Source organism: Amblyomma mixtum, chromosome 2 (assembly GCF_055824585.1).
Source record: "Amblyomma mixtum isolate Tamu chromosome 2, ASM5582458v1, whole genome shotgun sequence".
NCBI classification, from domain to species: Eukaryota; Metazoa; Arthropoda; class Arachnida; order Ixodida; family Ixodidae; genus Amblyomma; species Amblyomma mixtum.
Genome location: NC_143013.1, coordinates 294,004,947 through 294,021,789, shown reverse-complemented (window position 1 = coordinate 294,021,789; position 16,843 = coordinate 294,004,947). Strand labels below are relative to the sequence as shown.

Here is a 16,843-nt window from a genome sequence, read left to right as displayed (position 1 = left end):
TTTCTTGGGATATCTTTCTTATTTTCCATCACGGCTCCATGACCTTTCTGCCGACTTCAGTAAAGGCCATACCGCAGCTCGCCCACGGCGGCGGCGCCCACGGCGACGACTGCTTCGCAGAAACGAGCTCGAAGGAGTGGAAAAGAAAAATAAGGCTGAATTCTGAGAACACCGCGGTTCACTATTGGATTTCGGTACAATGGCCCGCTTCTTCCCGGGCGCTTTCACTAAAAAGGCGGAGGAAGGCGTAAAGGTAAAAATATCGAAGAAGGCTTAGCCTAGCATTGTTTCTTTCATGTGCCTCACTTCCTCCTCACAGCACTCCTCCGTTTCGCCGTTTTCGGCATGACATCAAACGAACTCCTCCACTCCTTGCGGCGGTTGTTCCCAGAAACACCTGGGCGCCTTTGCTGCACGGTTAAGCTGAGAACAAGCAACAAAGACCCACTGTGGAATGGAGCGGACGAAAAAAAAAGGCGTAGTCATTGTGCACGCTCGCATTACAGGCTTTAAAGGAACGCGATTATCGAGCAGATTCAACGCAGACCGAGCTCTGCCACGCGTAATAATGACCATGGTGAGGCGGATAACTTTTCAAAGCCGATTCTGCGAAGGTTTCGTAACATTACCATACTCCATACTCTGTTTTCCGCTGGTTCTTTAGGCGATGGTAAGGTGTCTGCCTCCAAGATAGCACTAAGGACCACTGCAAACTTTGGAGGCAGTAAAAACCATCTTACATTTGCTCAGCGTAAGCTTTCGCATCCCACATCATACGTCGAAGGGCAGTACAAAATGCAAATAAATACAGGCGACTGGCTGATCACTCTAGCTTACTCAGAAACCCACTGTGAGAGCGATGATGCAGGACAGGTGTGCGCTGCATTAAATAAATGAGTTACTAGTCAAAATCTTGCTGGCCCTCATCTATGGGGCAGAAACCTTAAGCATAACAGAAATCGTTATGCTTAAAGCTGCTGTTTGCTGTTTTTCTCCCCTCCTCCATCAAATTGTATTTGATTTGGTGGAAATAAAGGATTATTATTATTATTAAGATTAGAGGCTCGACTGCCGGCGATGCAGCGAGCTGTGGCAAGGAGACTATTTGGGTAACTTAGTAGAGCAGAACGTTGGGCCAGTTGGTGTAGCGACATATTCAAGAAACCTTTTCGCAGAATAACACAAGACAAAAGGGAGAAACACATACACATGTACACATGTACAAACACGCACACGTAAACACGTAAACACGTGTTTGCGCACGTGCGTGTGTACGTGTTTCTGCCTTCCGTGTTGTGTTATTCTGCGCAAAGTTTTCTTGAATATTTGGGTAACGTTAAGAGACAGGAACAGACTAGAGTGAGCGTGGGGAACTAACTCTAGATGGTTATATCCAAACTGGAATCAAGGTAAAGAAATGGTCATACGATCCCGAGAACAAATATTCGATTGCACCTCAGGGTAACAGAGTGAATTCTAGGAGAAGGTAAACATAGCACGTGTCGGCAGAAAATTAGGCATGCAGATGAGATTAAGTTGGCGGCTATAGGGTGGCCTCATCTGGCGCAAGACGGCTAACTAGCGATCATTGATAGTTAGTTCTGCAGTCACGTAGGTGGGATATTGACCAGGATGACGAGAATGATTAGTTAAAAGCGAGAATTGCAGTTGCGCCTGCTGACGTCTCCCGAACATACGATCCTTAAATAGCTCTTACCGGAGTGAAAAAGGACAATTGGATCATTCCAGGACAAAAATCTGAGGGTCCATGGCAAAGATAAGATGACGAGTGCCTCCATCTGTCGAGTGCCTCCTTTACAAGAGAACAAAAAAGAAAAGGTGTACGTACTTCGGGTGCGAGAAAGAAACCGTGAGCGCCACCAGCACGCTTGCCCTTCTGTCATCTGTTCTTTCTTCTCCTGCGTCACGTCGTTCGGGTTACTTGCCGCCAATATCAAAGGCAGCAATACTAAAGGTTCAGGCTTGCAGCAGGCATTAGGGCTAAAAGCCTGTTATATATGATATTTGCTCAGATACGATGAAGGAATAACTTGTCTGAGAAGAGCGCTAAGTGTGCCCTTATTATTTCTATATTATTATTACTTAGTCTCGTTTTTGTTCTTCAGCCTTTCTTTCTTTTTATGCAGCTATCTTCGTGGGTATAGTGAGAACGGGGCGCACGTAGAACCCTGGAGAGCGTGAGCAAGAGCAAATGAGATATTCTCCCGACAAAGTGAAGCCAGCAGATATAGTGGCCGGGGCAGGCGGGGAAGAGCGCGAGAGTGAGTGAGCGAGCGAGCGAGCGAGTGAGTGAGTGAGTGAGTGAGTGAGTGAGTGAGCGAGCGAGCGAGTGAGTGAGTGAGTGAGTGAGTGAGTGAGTGAGTGAGTGAGTGAGCAAGCGAGCGAGCGAGTGAGCGAGTGAGCGAGTGAGCGAGTGAGTGAGTGAGTGAGTGAGTGAGTGAGTGAGTGAGTGAGTGAGTGAGTGAGTGAGTGAGTGAGTGGAGTGAGCGAGTGGAGTGAGTGAGTGAGTGAGTGAGTGAGTGGAGTGGAGTGAGTGAGTGAGTGAGTGAGTGGAGTGGAGTGGAGTGGAGTGGAGTGAGTGAGTGAGTGAGTGAGTGAGTGAGCGAGTGAGTGAGCGAGTGAGTGAGTGAGTGAGTGAGTGAGTGAGTGAGTGGAGTGGAGTGGAGTGGAGTGGAGTGGAGTGGAGTGGAGTGAGTGAGTGAGTGAGTGAGTGAGTGAGTGAGTGAGTGAGTGAATGAGTGAGTGAGTGAGTGAGTGAGTGAGCGAGTGGAGTGAGCGAGTGGAGTGAGTGAGTGAGTGAGTGAGTGGAGTGGAGTGGAGTGGAGTGGAGTGGAGTGAGTGAGTGAGTGAGTGAGTGAGTGAGGGAGCGAGCGAGTGGAGTGGAGTGGAGTGAGTGAGTGAGTGAGTGAGTGAGTGAGTGAGTGAGTGAGTGAGTGAGTGAGTGAGTGAGTGAGTGAGTGAGTGAGTGAGTGAGTGAGCGGGTGACTAAGTGAGTGCTTGAGAGACTGAGCCGGTGAGTGTCAGGGAGTGAGTGAGTGAGTTAGTGAATGAGTGAGTGAGTGAGTGAGTGAGTGAGTGAGTGAGTGAGTGAGTGAGTGAGTGAGTGAGTGAGTGAGTGAGTGAGTGAGTGAGTGAGTGAGTGATTGAGTGAGCGAGCGAGCGAGCGAGCGAGCGGGCGGGGTGACTAAGTGAGTGCTTGAGAGACTGAGCCGGTGAGTGTCAGGGAGTGAGTGAGTGAGTGAGTGAGTGAGTGAGTGAGTGAGTGAGTGAGTGAGTGAGTGAGTGAGTGAGTGAGTGAGTGAGTGAGCGAGCGAGCGAGCGAGCGAGCGAGTGAGTGAGTGAGTGAGTGAGTGAGTGAGTGAGTGAGTGAGTGAGTGAGTGAGTGGGTGAGTGAGTGAGTGAGTGAGTGAGTGAGTGAGTGAGTGACAGACTGAGCCGGAGAGTGTCAGGGAGTAAGTGATAGAATGAGCGGATGAGTGAGTGAGTGACAGATTGAGCGGGTGACTGAGCAAGCGAGAGTGTGTCAGAGAGTGAGTGATAGACAGAACGAGTGAGTGAATGAGTGAATGACAGAGTGAGCGGGTGAGTGAGTGAGTGAGTGAGTGAGTGAGTGAGTGACAGACTGAGTGGGTAAAGAGTGTCAATGAGTGAGTGACAGGCCGGGCGGGTGAGTGACAGACTGAGCGGGTGAGAGAGTGTCAATGAGTGAGTGACAGACTGGGCGAGTGAGTGAGTGAGAGAGAGAGTTCCGCGATAGTGAGGAAGCAAGTGCTATTTTGGAGTCAATAGAGCAATAGCGGGAAATAGTTGGTATTTAATTACGCAAAAAATCGCGCCAGACTAGTCAGTAAAACAGCCACCTCAGTAGTTATGGTTCTCGGCTGCTGATCCGAAATGCGCGGGTTCGATCCCGACCGTGGCGGTCGAATTTCGTTGGAGGCAAAACTCTAGAGGCCCGTGTACTGCCTGATGTCAATGCACATTAAAGGGAAGCTGCATGGGGTTTAGAAATCAACGAGCTTAAGAGGGTCGAATGTGTGAAACTTGCAGGTAAAGCATGCGAAGTCTTTTTGGGCTAGCACTTGAGATAGTGAAGTAATCGCCGATTAAAATACGGATGCACTTCAAGCTTCTCCGCAGCGCACAACGCCAAGTGGGGGGGCGCATGATGACGTCACCGAAGGTACCGGTACATTTGTAATGCCCAAACGCCTGTTTTTAAGGAAAGAAACCAACGCCACCGAACGCAAACCCTGCCGAGAGTTGTTTGGCAGCGTCAAACGAGTGAGAGCAGGGTGTGGCTGACGACAGCGGCAATTTGAAATCGCACCTTCCGTGACGTCACGCTGAATTTCTCTGCACTCCTCTGGTGCATTGAGAGGAAGCGCAAAATTCAATTGTTGCTTAAGTAACTATTTTAAATGCTAGTGCAAAAACACTTGTCATGCTTCACCTACAGCCTATATAGATTTGAATTCTTGAACATCGCGAAATTCTCAAAAATTTGCTGCAGTTGCACTTTAAACAACCCCATGTGGTCGAAATTGTCCGGAACCCTTCCCTACGGCGCCTCTCATAGCCTGAGTCGCTTTGGGACGTTGAACCCAATAAACCAAACCAAAAAAGTTCCTAAAACACGAAGACATGTTGGTATCGCATCGGTGGTTGTGGCAGCGCCCGAATACAAAAACCAATAGAAGCGGAGACGAACACAGCGTCGTGTCCATCTCCATTCCCATCAGCCTTTATGTTTGCGCACTCCCAGGACAAAGAGTACATAAAAGAAAGCTTTCCCGGCCATATGTCCGGACGATAATTTCTGCGAGAGAGTTTCTCTTGACCCTTGCCTCTCTTCCTCGCAGACGGGCTGTTCCACACGGTGGAGATCCTGGACACGGCGGGCTCCCACCACTTCCCCGCGATGCGGGAGCTCAGCATCCGTTCCGGTCGGGGCTTCGTGCTCGTCTTCGCCGTCGACAGCCTCCAGTCCTTCCACGAGGCCGCACAGCTGTGGCACCTCATTGCCAAGATCAGGGGTATCCGCCTCTTCCGCACATCTCTCCTTTTACTCTTTGTTGGTGCAGTGCGATGTATTTTCACTTTGCAAAGCGGCGTTTAGAGCTACCAGAAACGCCTCTATGAGGGCATTCCGAATTATCTCGGGTCGCTAGGGGTCATTTCCTTACCGGTGCTTCAAAGCGAGAGGTGCATCTGCAATGTCTCCTAAGCACACGGGTGCCTTTTTATGTTTCGCCTCCACCGAAGCGCGGCGGCCGCGTTTCGATAGTGGAGAGGAGAAAGAGAGCAATTCCGAGAGCTAGAGCTGTACAAATATTCTTTTCCTTCTTTCAAAGCTCATCTGTCTAATCTAAATGAGTCTAAATTATTGCCACGTTTTGCATTTCGTCTCCCGCGCTTACTAAATACACTTGAAACTAGTATATTGGTGCAATGTTAGCAAATCTTAACAAAGTTACAGGAGGTTCTCTGAATTTTTCTAACCCTTCAAGAGTAGTAATCGATGCATGAAATGTATTGTTCACAGGTCTTCATCGTTGAGACCCAGGTATATTTGCGCAAATATTCAAAAGAGCAAAGTACAACGAGTATATTCACATCGGGAGCGCTACAGCAGTTCTCTATTCCCGGTCTGCAGTTCTTGCTGAAATCACTTATTTCCCTGGAGCCAATTTTTCGCGACTTTATTCACCCGCTGACGGGTTTAAAAGAGCTCAGCGCTCGATAGGGTTTATTACTTGCTTTTCCGCCAGGAAGCAGCGATATGACTGCCCAACTTTGCGTAAAGAATTTCTCCTGGGGCGCTTATTATCTCGCAATTGAGGCAATCGTAGGTTCACTACTCCCTTTCTGGCTCCTTAATTCCTTTCTCTTTTTCTCAGCTTACAGCCTTCCGAGACAGCTAATCCTTTATCTTGTACGTAGCTATAATTTCAGATATACGTCCCACGAGACGCATGAAAAAGAAAAAGAAAAACAGAAATCCACGCCTTTCCCACAGCATAAGGAACTGACTGCGATACTTTCTTTACTCGATCCCTTTTTTTTCTAATAGGCCGAGTTTGTCGCAGCCTCGAAATTCAGGAACGAATTTATTTTCGCCGAGTAAAGTGGGGCACGCGAGAAGCGCGTCACACTTTCACAGATGAATTTGCAGGCGAGCTTTGCGCGCTTTAAGTTTGGCGGGCCTTGCTGCGGCTGAGCACATGTTTTATTAAAACCTCTCTCGCGGAAGAGAAGCACAGAGAGAGAGGCAGAGAGGAAGAGAAAGGAAATGGTTACACCGCGATCCATTTACGCCGGGGGAGTAGAGGCGGTGGAGGCGTGAGCTAAGGGAAAGAAGGTAAATCTGTTTTCTCCGGAGGTGCTCCTCGCTCGATTCATCTTGCTTTGTTTTTCTTCCACGATGCTTTCCGTTCTACTCACCGAAGCCTGTTGCGTGCTCCGCTCGGACTTCAAGGCTCGGGAGCGGCGACGCTATTAGAAGGAAACTAGCAACATGAGGGATGCAAGGTGAAAACAGGGGGGGGTGAAGGACGGAAGAAAAGAAGATATGAAGGAAGTGAGGAAATATATGCAAAGTGGGAATGAAGAAAAGAAGGAAGGCAGGAAATGAGGAGGAATGGAGGAAGGAAAAGGGGAAATAGAGAAGGAGGGAGTGAAGATGAAATAAAGCGGGCGGAAAGAAAGGAAGGAAGGAAACAAAGGAAACAAGAAAGAAAGAAAGAAAGAAAGAAAGGAAGGAAGAAAGAAAGGAAGAAAGAAAGGAAGAAAGAAAGAAAGAAAGAAAGAGAGAAAGAAAGAAAGAAAGAAAGAAAGAAAGAAAGAAAGAAAGAAAGAAAGAAAGAAAGAAAGAAAGAAAGAAAGAAAGAAAGAAAGAAAGAAAGAAAGAAAGAAAGAAAGAAAGAAAGAAAGAAGAAGAAAGGAAGAAAGAAATAAAGAAAGAAAGGAGGGAGAGAGGGAGGGAGGAAGGAGGGAGGGAGAAAGGAAAGGAGGAAGGAAGGAAGGAAGGAAGGAAGGAAAGAAGGAAGGAAGGAAGGAAGGAAGGAAGGAAGGAAGGAAGGAAGGAAGGAAGGAAGGAAGGAAGGAAGGAAGGAAGGAAGGAAGGAAGGAAGGAAGGAAGGAAGGAAGGAAGGAAGGAAGGAAGGAAGGAAGGAAGGAAGGAAGGAAGGAAGGAAGGAAGGAAGGAAGGAAGGAAGGAAGGAAGGAAGGAAGGAAGCCACATATAGTGCGAGAGACTGGGTGAGTCCGGGCAGAGCACTTGCATTTATGGCCGCAGTCGTCTGAAATGCTCGAACGGCGTGGGCTGGAAGAAACCATGAATGAATTATTGAAGTGGGGGACCTGAACAAACTTTTATATAGTATCCAGGCCATAGGGGGTATGAAATGGCCATGCGGCACACCTGTTGTTTTACTTCTGGCACTTTAGAAGCTTCCTGTAGCGAGAGTGGCTGTCACTCTCACTGTCAAGGGTGGTCGCGAAATGTAGTGTCTTGGTGCTTTTGTTTCAAGAACATCTTTATGATTTTTATGTAACCCACCCCTGAAGTAATGACTCATTTGTAAGGCCCTTGAGCTATACAGATAAATAAATATTGTAAGGTCGGTATCAGCTTTGTCAACGGCACGAGGGCCAGTGCGCAGTATAGAATAAAAACTTAATTCAGACAGCTGCCTATGATTTTCAGTTCAGGCGTCCGCTTGGCTTGTAGGTTTATGTGGCTGCACTTTAGCACAATTGTTGCCCCAAGGACCAAACTGCTGCGGTGATGAGTCCCATGCTTCGAGAGGCGTTACACATGCGTTGCACACAACTGACTGTAGATAGGGTGTCTAGGAAAGCATTAAGGACACGAAAATTGCTTCACCGTCAAAGCATGTCACGGGTTGAAGAGTGTGCTTTGCACTTTGCTGCCCGGTTCGCACTAAACACACCCTAAGCTTAGATGCGTTTTTAATCAGCGAGGAAGTGAAGGTTTCTGGTGATTTTGGTGTTCCGAAAAACTTTTATGGGCACCGGTAGTCACCTATGGGGAAGAAACGTTGAGGCTAGCGAAAACGCTTCAGCGCTAAGGTCTACGCAGCGAGCTATGGAAAGAAAAATTAGATGTGACGTTAAGAGACCGGAAACGGGCAGTGTGGGTGAGGGAACAAACGCGGGTTAATGATATCCTAGTCGTAATAAAGAACAAATGGGCTTGGACAGGGCCTGTAATACGAAGGCAAGATAACAGGTGGTTTTTAATGGTAACGGACTGGATTCCAAAGGAAGGCAAGTTTAACAGGGGCCGGCAGAGAGTTAGGTGCCCAGATGAAATCAATAAGTTTGAGGGGAAAGGGTGGCCGGAGCTGGCGAAGGACAGGGTTGATTGGAGAGCCATGGGAGAGGCCTTTTTTCTACAGTGGGTGTAGTCAGGCTGATGATGATGGTGCACATACTTGGCGCTTTGGTTTGCCAGAAAGAAATTCTACTGCATTTTAACATGCTGTAACATACTGCACTGTATTAAGTTACGATGTACCATGCCATGCGTATATACTACTACCATGCCATGCATATACACTAGAAGCAAGATCGCAGAAAAGTACACTGAGCAATGAAACATACCGTCCGGTTACTGTCACGTGCGATTTGCTTTGAAGCTGTCGAACACAGGCCGATTTCCAGCCCCTTGCCATATGCGACAGCGTCGACGACCGTGGCAGCGGCAGACAAGCAGGCGTAGCCCTTCATGTAGTAGCTAGAGCAGAACGTCAACATTGCAGACCATCACAGGTTGTTTTTTTTCATCAGTGGGAATGGATCTAGACGCTCCAGCCCCTCACCCCTTTCCCCCGTGTATGGCAGCAAACCGATTATCCTTCCGGTTAACCTCCCTGCCTTTCCTTTTCCTCCTCCTCCTCCGCCGCCAGAACACTTTGATAACCCGACACTCACGTTATAATGCAATACGCGGCGAGTCCACTCGCTTCTTTCGGGATTAGTGTCGGATAACAGACGACCGCCGCTCCTTCCTCAAGGCAATGGAGCGCATTCCAAAGAAAGGCAAGCGTAGCTTGGGGTGGCAGAGAGTCAGGTGAGGAGGTACGATTGGGAAGTTTTCAGGAACATAGCACCCGCAGCTTGCATTGAACAGGACTAATTGAAATCGGTGGGGGAGGTCTTTGTACTGCACCTGACGTAGAGAGATGATGATTACCACACGCCAGAGGTTTCTCTGGTAAGCACTAGTCATGTCCCCTGGCAAACACGTAGACGAACGATTCAGTTTAAACTTGTTTAACAGACTCATTAACTTGTTTAACGTACTCAGTTTAACAGACTCATACCCTTTGAATTGAAACCGTGCAAGGGCCCGAACCCGTGAAATTGATACTGTGCCGTTATCATTGATAGGCTAATTTACGTAGCGTTTAAGGGACAGTGTACCGATTTTATCAGCTGAACTTTTAAGTGTGAATCGAAAGCGCCTTACCGTAGGAAAAGAATACCCGGCTACGGCGCCGAGAAACGCAGAAGAACAATTTAAAACCTAATTTTTTCATATGATTCTCTCGTTTTCTCTGTGGTAGACGGCGTCTGTAAATCCTGATATCGGGGCACGATATATGGTTTGGTTTGGTTTAGTTTATTGGGGTTTAACGTCCCGAAGCAACTCAGGCTATGAGGGACGCCGTAGTGAAGGGTTCCGGAAATTTCGACCACCTGGGGTTCTTTAACGCGCACTGACATCGCACAGCACACGGGCCTCTGGAATTTCGCCTTCATCGAAATTCAGCCGCCGCGGCCGGGATCGAACCCGCGTCTTTCGGGTCAGCAGCCGAGCGCCATAACCACTGAGCCACCGCGGCGGGGGGACACGATATATAGTGAGCACAGCAACTCGGTGCAACTCTATGGACATGACGGCTACCACGTCGTCTAGGCGACGTGCAGTGGCAATAATGAACATTACATTGGCAAGGATTAATAGATCTTGTTAAAACTACAATCGAGAGAAATAAGATTAGTGTTTAAAAAAAAACTAATTTACTGATGGACCGAAAGGTATAGGCTACCTTAGGTTTATATGCCCCAGCGTCATACAGACGCATGGGATATATTCATAAAAATGCAGTATATTCCCTCTTGGCTACTCCAGGCATCTTCCGTGTTAGCCGTGACGACACAACACAGCCGCATGCTATTATACACTCAGACCTGAATTTATTTGCCAATTTAAAATATAAATTCCTGCCTAAACCGCGAGTTCTTCCCTCGTTATAGCCACCATGAGGTGAGGTCTACCAGAAAAAGCCGATATTAATGCGATAACAGTAAAAACCTCAGTAGGAAAAAAATGCGCCGTCGGTCACATAGTTCCCAGGGTCGTAAGTGACGTCACCAGACCGGAAGTCACATCTATACGTTTTGGTCTATATGCATTGCGTCCTTGCCGCCACCTTTAGACACCTTCGGGGACACGTCTAACCACCAGCAATATTGGGTTTAGACTTTAATAAAGCTTTCGACAACGTCACCCACAAAACCATATTGACAAACTTGTCAGAAATCAACCCCGGGGAAAGGACCTACAACTACATCCGATCCTTCCTCACTAACAGAACAGCAGGGATAACGGTAGGAACAATAGAGCCTGCCCCAATCACACTAGGAAGTAAAGGAGCACCAGGGCTCTGTCCTGTCCCCTTTCATTTTTAACCTCTCCCTCATCAAAATTCCCCCCAAATTGGCACAAATACCATACCTACATTACACGTTCTATGCATATGCCATCACACTTTGGATAACCAAAGGATGCAAAGGCTACATAGAATGTATACTCCAAGAAGCAGTGGACATCATTGAGGGATGCGTACTGGAATCCGGCCTCACTTGTTCGCAGCAAAAATCTGAACTCTTCGTGATACGACTTAAACAAAGAGGTAAGAGAACTACAACTCCCTGCCCCCCCCCCCCCCCCCCCCCCCCCCGCAAATGAATGTTTATGTCAATGTACGATGCGTCAAAGAGGTACAAACCATGAGAATACTGGGGTTGTATTCACAAACGAATCGAAATAATAATGACATACTCACTAAGCTAAAACGCACGGTAGAAGCGACGGTGCGATTAATCCGCCGCATCGCTAATCGCAGGCAAGGGGGGAGGGAAACAGATTTATGCCGACTAGTGCAGGCCTTTCCGCTAAGCACGATACTCTATGCCACCCCTTATCTCAAATTTGCGAAAGCATAAAAGGAAAAATTGGATAGCGTGTTACGGCAGGCCTACAAAGCTGCCTTAGGACTCCCACTAAATGCCTCAACCGAAAGGTTTGTGATGTTAGGAATACACGACACCTACAATGAACTGAAAGAAGCCCATTTAATGGCTCAGACAGTTAGATTAGCCAATTCCAGAACTGGCAGGAGTATTCTTACCAGGCTTGGAATTAACTTTCAGTCTACGAATAAAGACGCTAAAGTAGACTTACTCCGCGACTATAGGACGGCCCTACTAATCAAACCACTTCCCAAAAGCATGCACGCCATACACTATGTGGGTAAAAGACAAGCACGAGCCAAAGCCTTACATAATAAATATGGACCGTGCGCTGGAACAATTTATGTAGATGCGGCAGAATACAAACATACGAATGCCTTTGCAATTGTGGCTCTGAACGAGAATGGTGACCACATCGTCCCGGCAGCAATCAAAACGAAATCCTCTGAAACGCCAGAAGAGGCAGCTATAGCCCTCGCCCGAGTGCATACCCAAGATAGCATCATTCTCAGCGACTTCAAAATGGCTATCAATAATTTCGCACAAGGGCGAATTACAAACACCTCCCTTAGAATTGTGAACACCACCAAATTCTCACCAAATTATTCCGAACTTACATGTGTCCCAGCCCATTCGGGGTATCCGGAGAACGAGGCAGCCCACAATAAATAAAGCCCGAGGTTTCGTCGACCGGGCAGTGGATGAGTCTGGCTCCCTGAATTTAACGAAGGACTCCATGATCACATATCATGACCTCACCAATCATTTAAACTAGAGAGGAGAACTCTTCCCCCTTCGGACAAAAGTCTGACAAAAGAAGAAGAGGTTACGTGGCGTCGTCTATAGAGGAGATCGATATGCATTCCATCACTCCTTGCGCACATTTATCCGGATGTATACAACCCGAACTGTAAACGGTGTGGCCAATGAGCCAACCACGATCGTATCCTGTGGGACTGTAAAATAGAGCCACCTCCGGGTGATCTAGTTACCGCTCCTTCTCTCGAGCGGTGGGAGACCGTGCTGGCTAGCTCTGACCCCAGAACGCAACTTCTGGCGGTTGAGTGAGCTGACAAAGTCGTCGAGGGCTATGTACTCTCGAACACTTAACGCGACCTCTTGCCATGCTCTTTCTGGTGAATAAAATGTTTTACAATCAATCGACCACCAACTAGATGATCCGAAGAGGTGTGTAGTTGTGTGCACAGACGTGTAAAGGGGTCTGCAAACGCGACCACGAAATATTGGCACAAAACTCATTTAAAGATACCGTCAACTTCTAATCCTATCGTATTCCTGGCACATAATGTAATTAAGAGTCACTCTTAACTTATTTTATACAGGTATCCGACAGTAGGCTGTCCCTTTAAAGGAAATATTTGACCTCTATTAAATGGATTTCGACGTCTAATATAAATAAGCAAGAAACTGCAAGAGAGCGCCACTTATATGGCAGCGATCGGAGACAAACATACCCGTACGCAGTAGCAGCTTTATTAAAATAAAAGGTGCTTTCTTTCGGAATCATTACCAAATTAACCCAAAGGTAATCCAGGGTGACGAAAGCTAAGCCAAGTGAATAAAACGAAGTCGGTTGAATCTGAGATGATTGTTGAGAAATTATTTCTTCCTGATTTAAACTCGAGGTCAATGCCTACAAATACCCGGCATGTGGCAAAAAGAGTTGCGTTATCTGAGGTTCAACGTTAAGGAAGCAATATTCATAAAGGGTTCATAAATAAATGGTTCGGCCTAATAAAAAAGCGCGTTTTGTTTGCTGAAGAATCACTTGCACAGAGTGGATAAGGAAGCTCAAAACACACAACTAGCGCGTTGAGCCACATGCGCAAAAAAAAAAAAAAAAGTCTGACGCTCATTGAATGGGGCCGGGAAAAAAAGCCAGCAACATTCAACCATCAAAGCTTTATCCCCGGGGTACTTAAGTAAGGCTTCAAGGAGAAGTATTTTCCGGTTTCAGACGTAACTGCGTTGACGCAACAAACCATCATCCTTCTTTAATCTAACTGAATGCAGCCCTTACAAAGAACTGCAGCCTCAATAAACATCACAACGAAGCGCACCTAGACAGCTGGCATTTCACGACGTCACGAACGTGCGTCTGGACGACGTCAAAGAATCCATCTGTGTGTCTCATAGATAAAGTGGCACGCATCGAGTTGCCCCAGTTCGGAGATCATACGTTTCAGTGCGCTTTCCGAAAGAACCTCGCCACATACATTGCTCTCAAAAACCCGTCGTCAAAAGGTCGCGAGGGCACTCTAATCATGTCAAACACGTGCTGCTTGCTTCGATCAGGGGCTGCTTTAGGCGTACGTACAACAAGACCCAACCGCTAAAAAAGAACTCATATAGACTTCTCGGACTGATGAATCACTGGGAAAACTCATGGCGTTCACGTAATGCAACACTATGTTCAGCATCAGCTCTGAATTTGTCGAGTAGTACGTATAAGAGGATAAGATTGGGGTCATGTATGCGTAAGCGGGTGATGATCCCGTGTGAGAGGTTTTGACGGGCCGCATACCAAGGGTTAGCAGGTGGCGAATGGGTGACGAGACAGTTCGCTGATGACGTCACTGATTACGGTCACGTGGTGATGACGTCATTTCGTGCGACCGAAGCAATCTGCGTACAACATGTATTTAACAGATGATATAGAAACAAAAAATAGCGCCGCGGAATGGCCCCGGTCGACGCGGGGCTCTTTGGATGCCAGCAGCGCGGTCGGTCGTCGGAGAGAAGAAATGGGGCCGAGAGAGGGAGGGAGAGGGTGTGCGCGCGCTCCCGACGCCCACGCTGGCACGCGCGCCTCCCTTGACAATCCACTGCTGCCGCAGGCCACAACGGCGGGCCACCCTTCGACATTTTGTGCGCGCACCAGCGCAAGCTCCGGGCCCGCGCCGATCGAAGTCGGACTGCTGGCTGTCTGAGGCGCCCCACTGCCATCCCTCTTCCACCGACGCACCTCTTCTTCCTCCCTTCGTGCGCGCACCCAGCCTCTTCTCCCTCTCCATCCTTATTCGTCGTCTTTGTCTCGCGCTCACCGCATCTGGCCTCAGGTCCCTCCTCAATTCCCTCTCCCCGCTTTCATCGTCCTGTTCGACGCTTCTTGAGTACGCCTTCTATAGTTACCCCTCCGAGAGTCTTTAGCGCCCGAACATCAGTACAGTTGCTGATGCTGGTGCTTGCTACACCCTTTATAACGGGTCGCCACTGTCTCTTAACGTGGCGGAGCGGTTGCTCTGGAGGCAACGTTTCCAGATTAGGCTTCTAGATTCAGTTTGTAGCCGTCGCTTCACTTCTTGCTCCGCCCTGCCCTACTTCACCTACCGTACCACTCCTCCTTTCTGTCGTTCTCCTCTCTTTTTTTTCCGCGACGGCCGGCTTCTTCGCGGCCTCTTTCCTCTCTATCCAAACCCCTCCACCCATGATGTCGCCGTCACATCGCGTAAAGTATTACACTTCGCCCGACTACAAACTCTGTTGCTCGCAAACCTCGGCGTCGTTCATTTCGGGACGCTGTTCTTACTCAACTCGTTCTTCTCCCATTTTCTTTTCGCTTTTTTCGCTCTCATTCCCTGTATTTTTACAAATGTCACTTCCTGCCTATAGCACGAGCAAGCCTTGTTTATTGTTTTTCCGTTATATTCCCTATATGAGTAATCCGTTCATGCCCAGCCTCCAAACAATCCTTTCGGGACATTCCGCAACAACCAACGCTCCGCATCCACTTTCCTTTCTTATCCTTTCTTCCTCTTTCCCAAATATTCGCCTCCTTCCTTATCAAAAGAGAATGCTTCCTAGTGTACCTCTCCATACCTAACCCCTCATCCCCAAGCCAACCTATTTTGATGCCGTATCAATCCCCCCTTTCCTCGAACTGCGGCTGAGTGTTTCTAATGGGGCGCCTGCGGCCGCATCCCGCGGGATCATCGCAGAGCGCCAACAGGTGGCGCTGAGCGCGCGCGCGGAGGCCACTTCGTACCTCCCTCTTTCCCCAGCCTCTCTTTCCCTTCACTCCTCTTTTAGCCGAGACGTAACGGACGGCCTCGCGGTTCTGTATCTCCTTCCCTCGGCTTCCTTTTCGTCCTTCGCAAGCGTGGTGTATAACCCTGCGCCGCTCCTCGTCGCTAGACGCCTAGACCGTTGTGCAACAACTGCGAGGTTCGAGCTGGATGGGAGAGGAGGAAAAGACACAAAGAGGGAGGTCGACGATGACGCCCGCTCTCTAGCTCTGCTGCCGGGTGGTGCTATTTTCGAAAGCCGCCCCCTACCAAGCCCGACGCAACAGGCGGCCGAAGAAGAGCCAGCCTAGCTGCAGCTAGCACTCGCGTGAGTGGGCATATTGTGCCGGCCGACGGCGCTTCCTGGTGTACAATGATAGCCACGCGCGTCTGCAACCTAGAAAAGCCCTCCTCATTTTTTGTCTTTTCAAGCAATCGGCTTTGGTACAGTGACACAAGCGAGCAACTTCTTTTAATAGGGACGCCCGTAGAATAAATTTTCTGTGAAAAAAATTCTGCCGCCGTCGTAGTGTGTCGCAGTTAAGGACACGCACGACGCGTGTCAACTGGTCTGTGGAAAGTTACAGCCTGTCAGTCAGTGTGCTGTCATGAAGAACACCCACGCGTGTCAACTGGTGCATAAACATGTTTAGCCTTGCGGGTACTTACGTAGACGTATGCCGGTGCATCTTGGTGCTTTCTGCCCATTTCACAATGACGGGGCGAGAGAGAGAGGGAGATCAGGTGCGTGTCCCCACCTAGCCACTCCCCATGCGGCATTACTACCATCAAACTAGGTGGCAGAGTTTGTGTGTGTGTGTGTGTGTGTGTGTGTGTGTGTGTGTGTGTGTGTGTGTGTGTGTGTGTGTGTGTGTGTGTGTGTGTGTGTGTGTGTGTGTGTGTGCATGGTGCGTGCGTGCGTGCGTGTCCCTCCACCTCCGAAAAACCTCCTCTCACCGCCAACTTCCCCCACTAGATACGTACACAGCTCTACAACGAACAAGTGACGGCTAAATATAATTCAAAGACACAAAAGCAAGGCGATCAATATTGCTTGCGCAGATTTGTCGCGTCACATCGTATGTTCGCTTCTACATTATTTACTTGTTCCCAAGCTTACTAGCCCTTTTTACAAGCTGTATACGTCTTGTACGTCTACAAAAATCATCCCCAAAGGCAACGTCCAAACGCGATCAACGGAATAAGGGTGTGCTTTTCCGCGGTCTTTTCATTAATTGGTGAAAATTTAGCTTTAGCGGTATTCTGGCCATATTTCCGACATAGATCTATGTTGCTCGGTGGATATCGCCTGAAATATTTATGGTAATGAGACGAGGAAGGGAGCCCGTCACTTTGTCATGCAATTAATACAATTAACACTTTACGGCTGAAACTTTCGTCAGCCGTGCACAGAAGCAACCGAGCAAATTCTAGCGCTGACTGCTAGTTTGAGCCTCCCGACACTGGGCGCACACTTTCTCCTCGTATCTCACGCCGTCCCCATGGCGCTG

The 16,843-nt window shown here is 48.4% G+C and overlaps 1 protein-coding gene across 1 annotated transcript in view; it reads left to right on the top strand.

Moving 5' to 3' along the window:
• Positions 1–16,843, top strand: part of LOC149364527 (ras-related protein Rap1-like) — a 74,353-nt gene that overhangs the window by 50,182 nt on the left and 7,328 nt on the right. Inside the window, exon 2 of the mRNA XM_089570137.1 lies at positions 4,884–5,057. Within this exon, the coding sequence (XP_089426263.1) occupies positions 4,884–5,057 (174 nt within the window). The remainder of the gene's footprint in view (positions 1–4,883; positions 5,058–16,843) is intronic.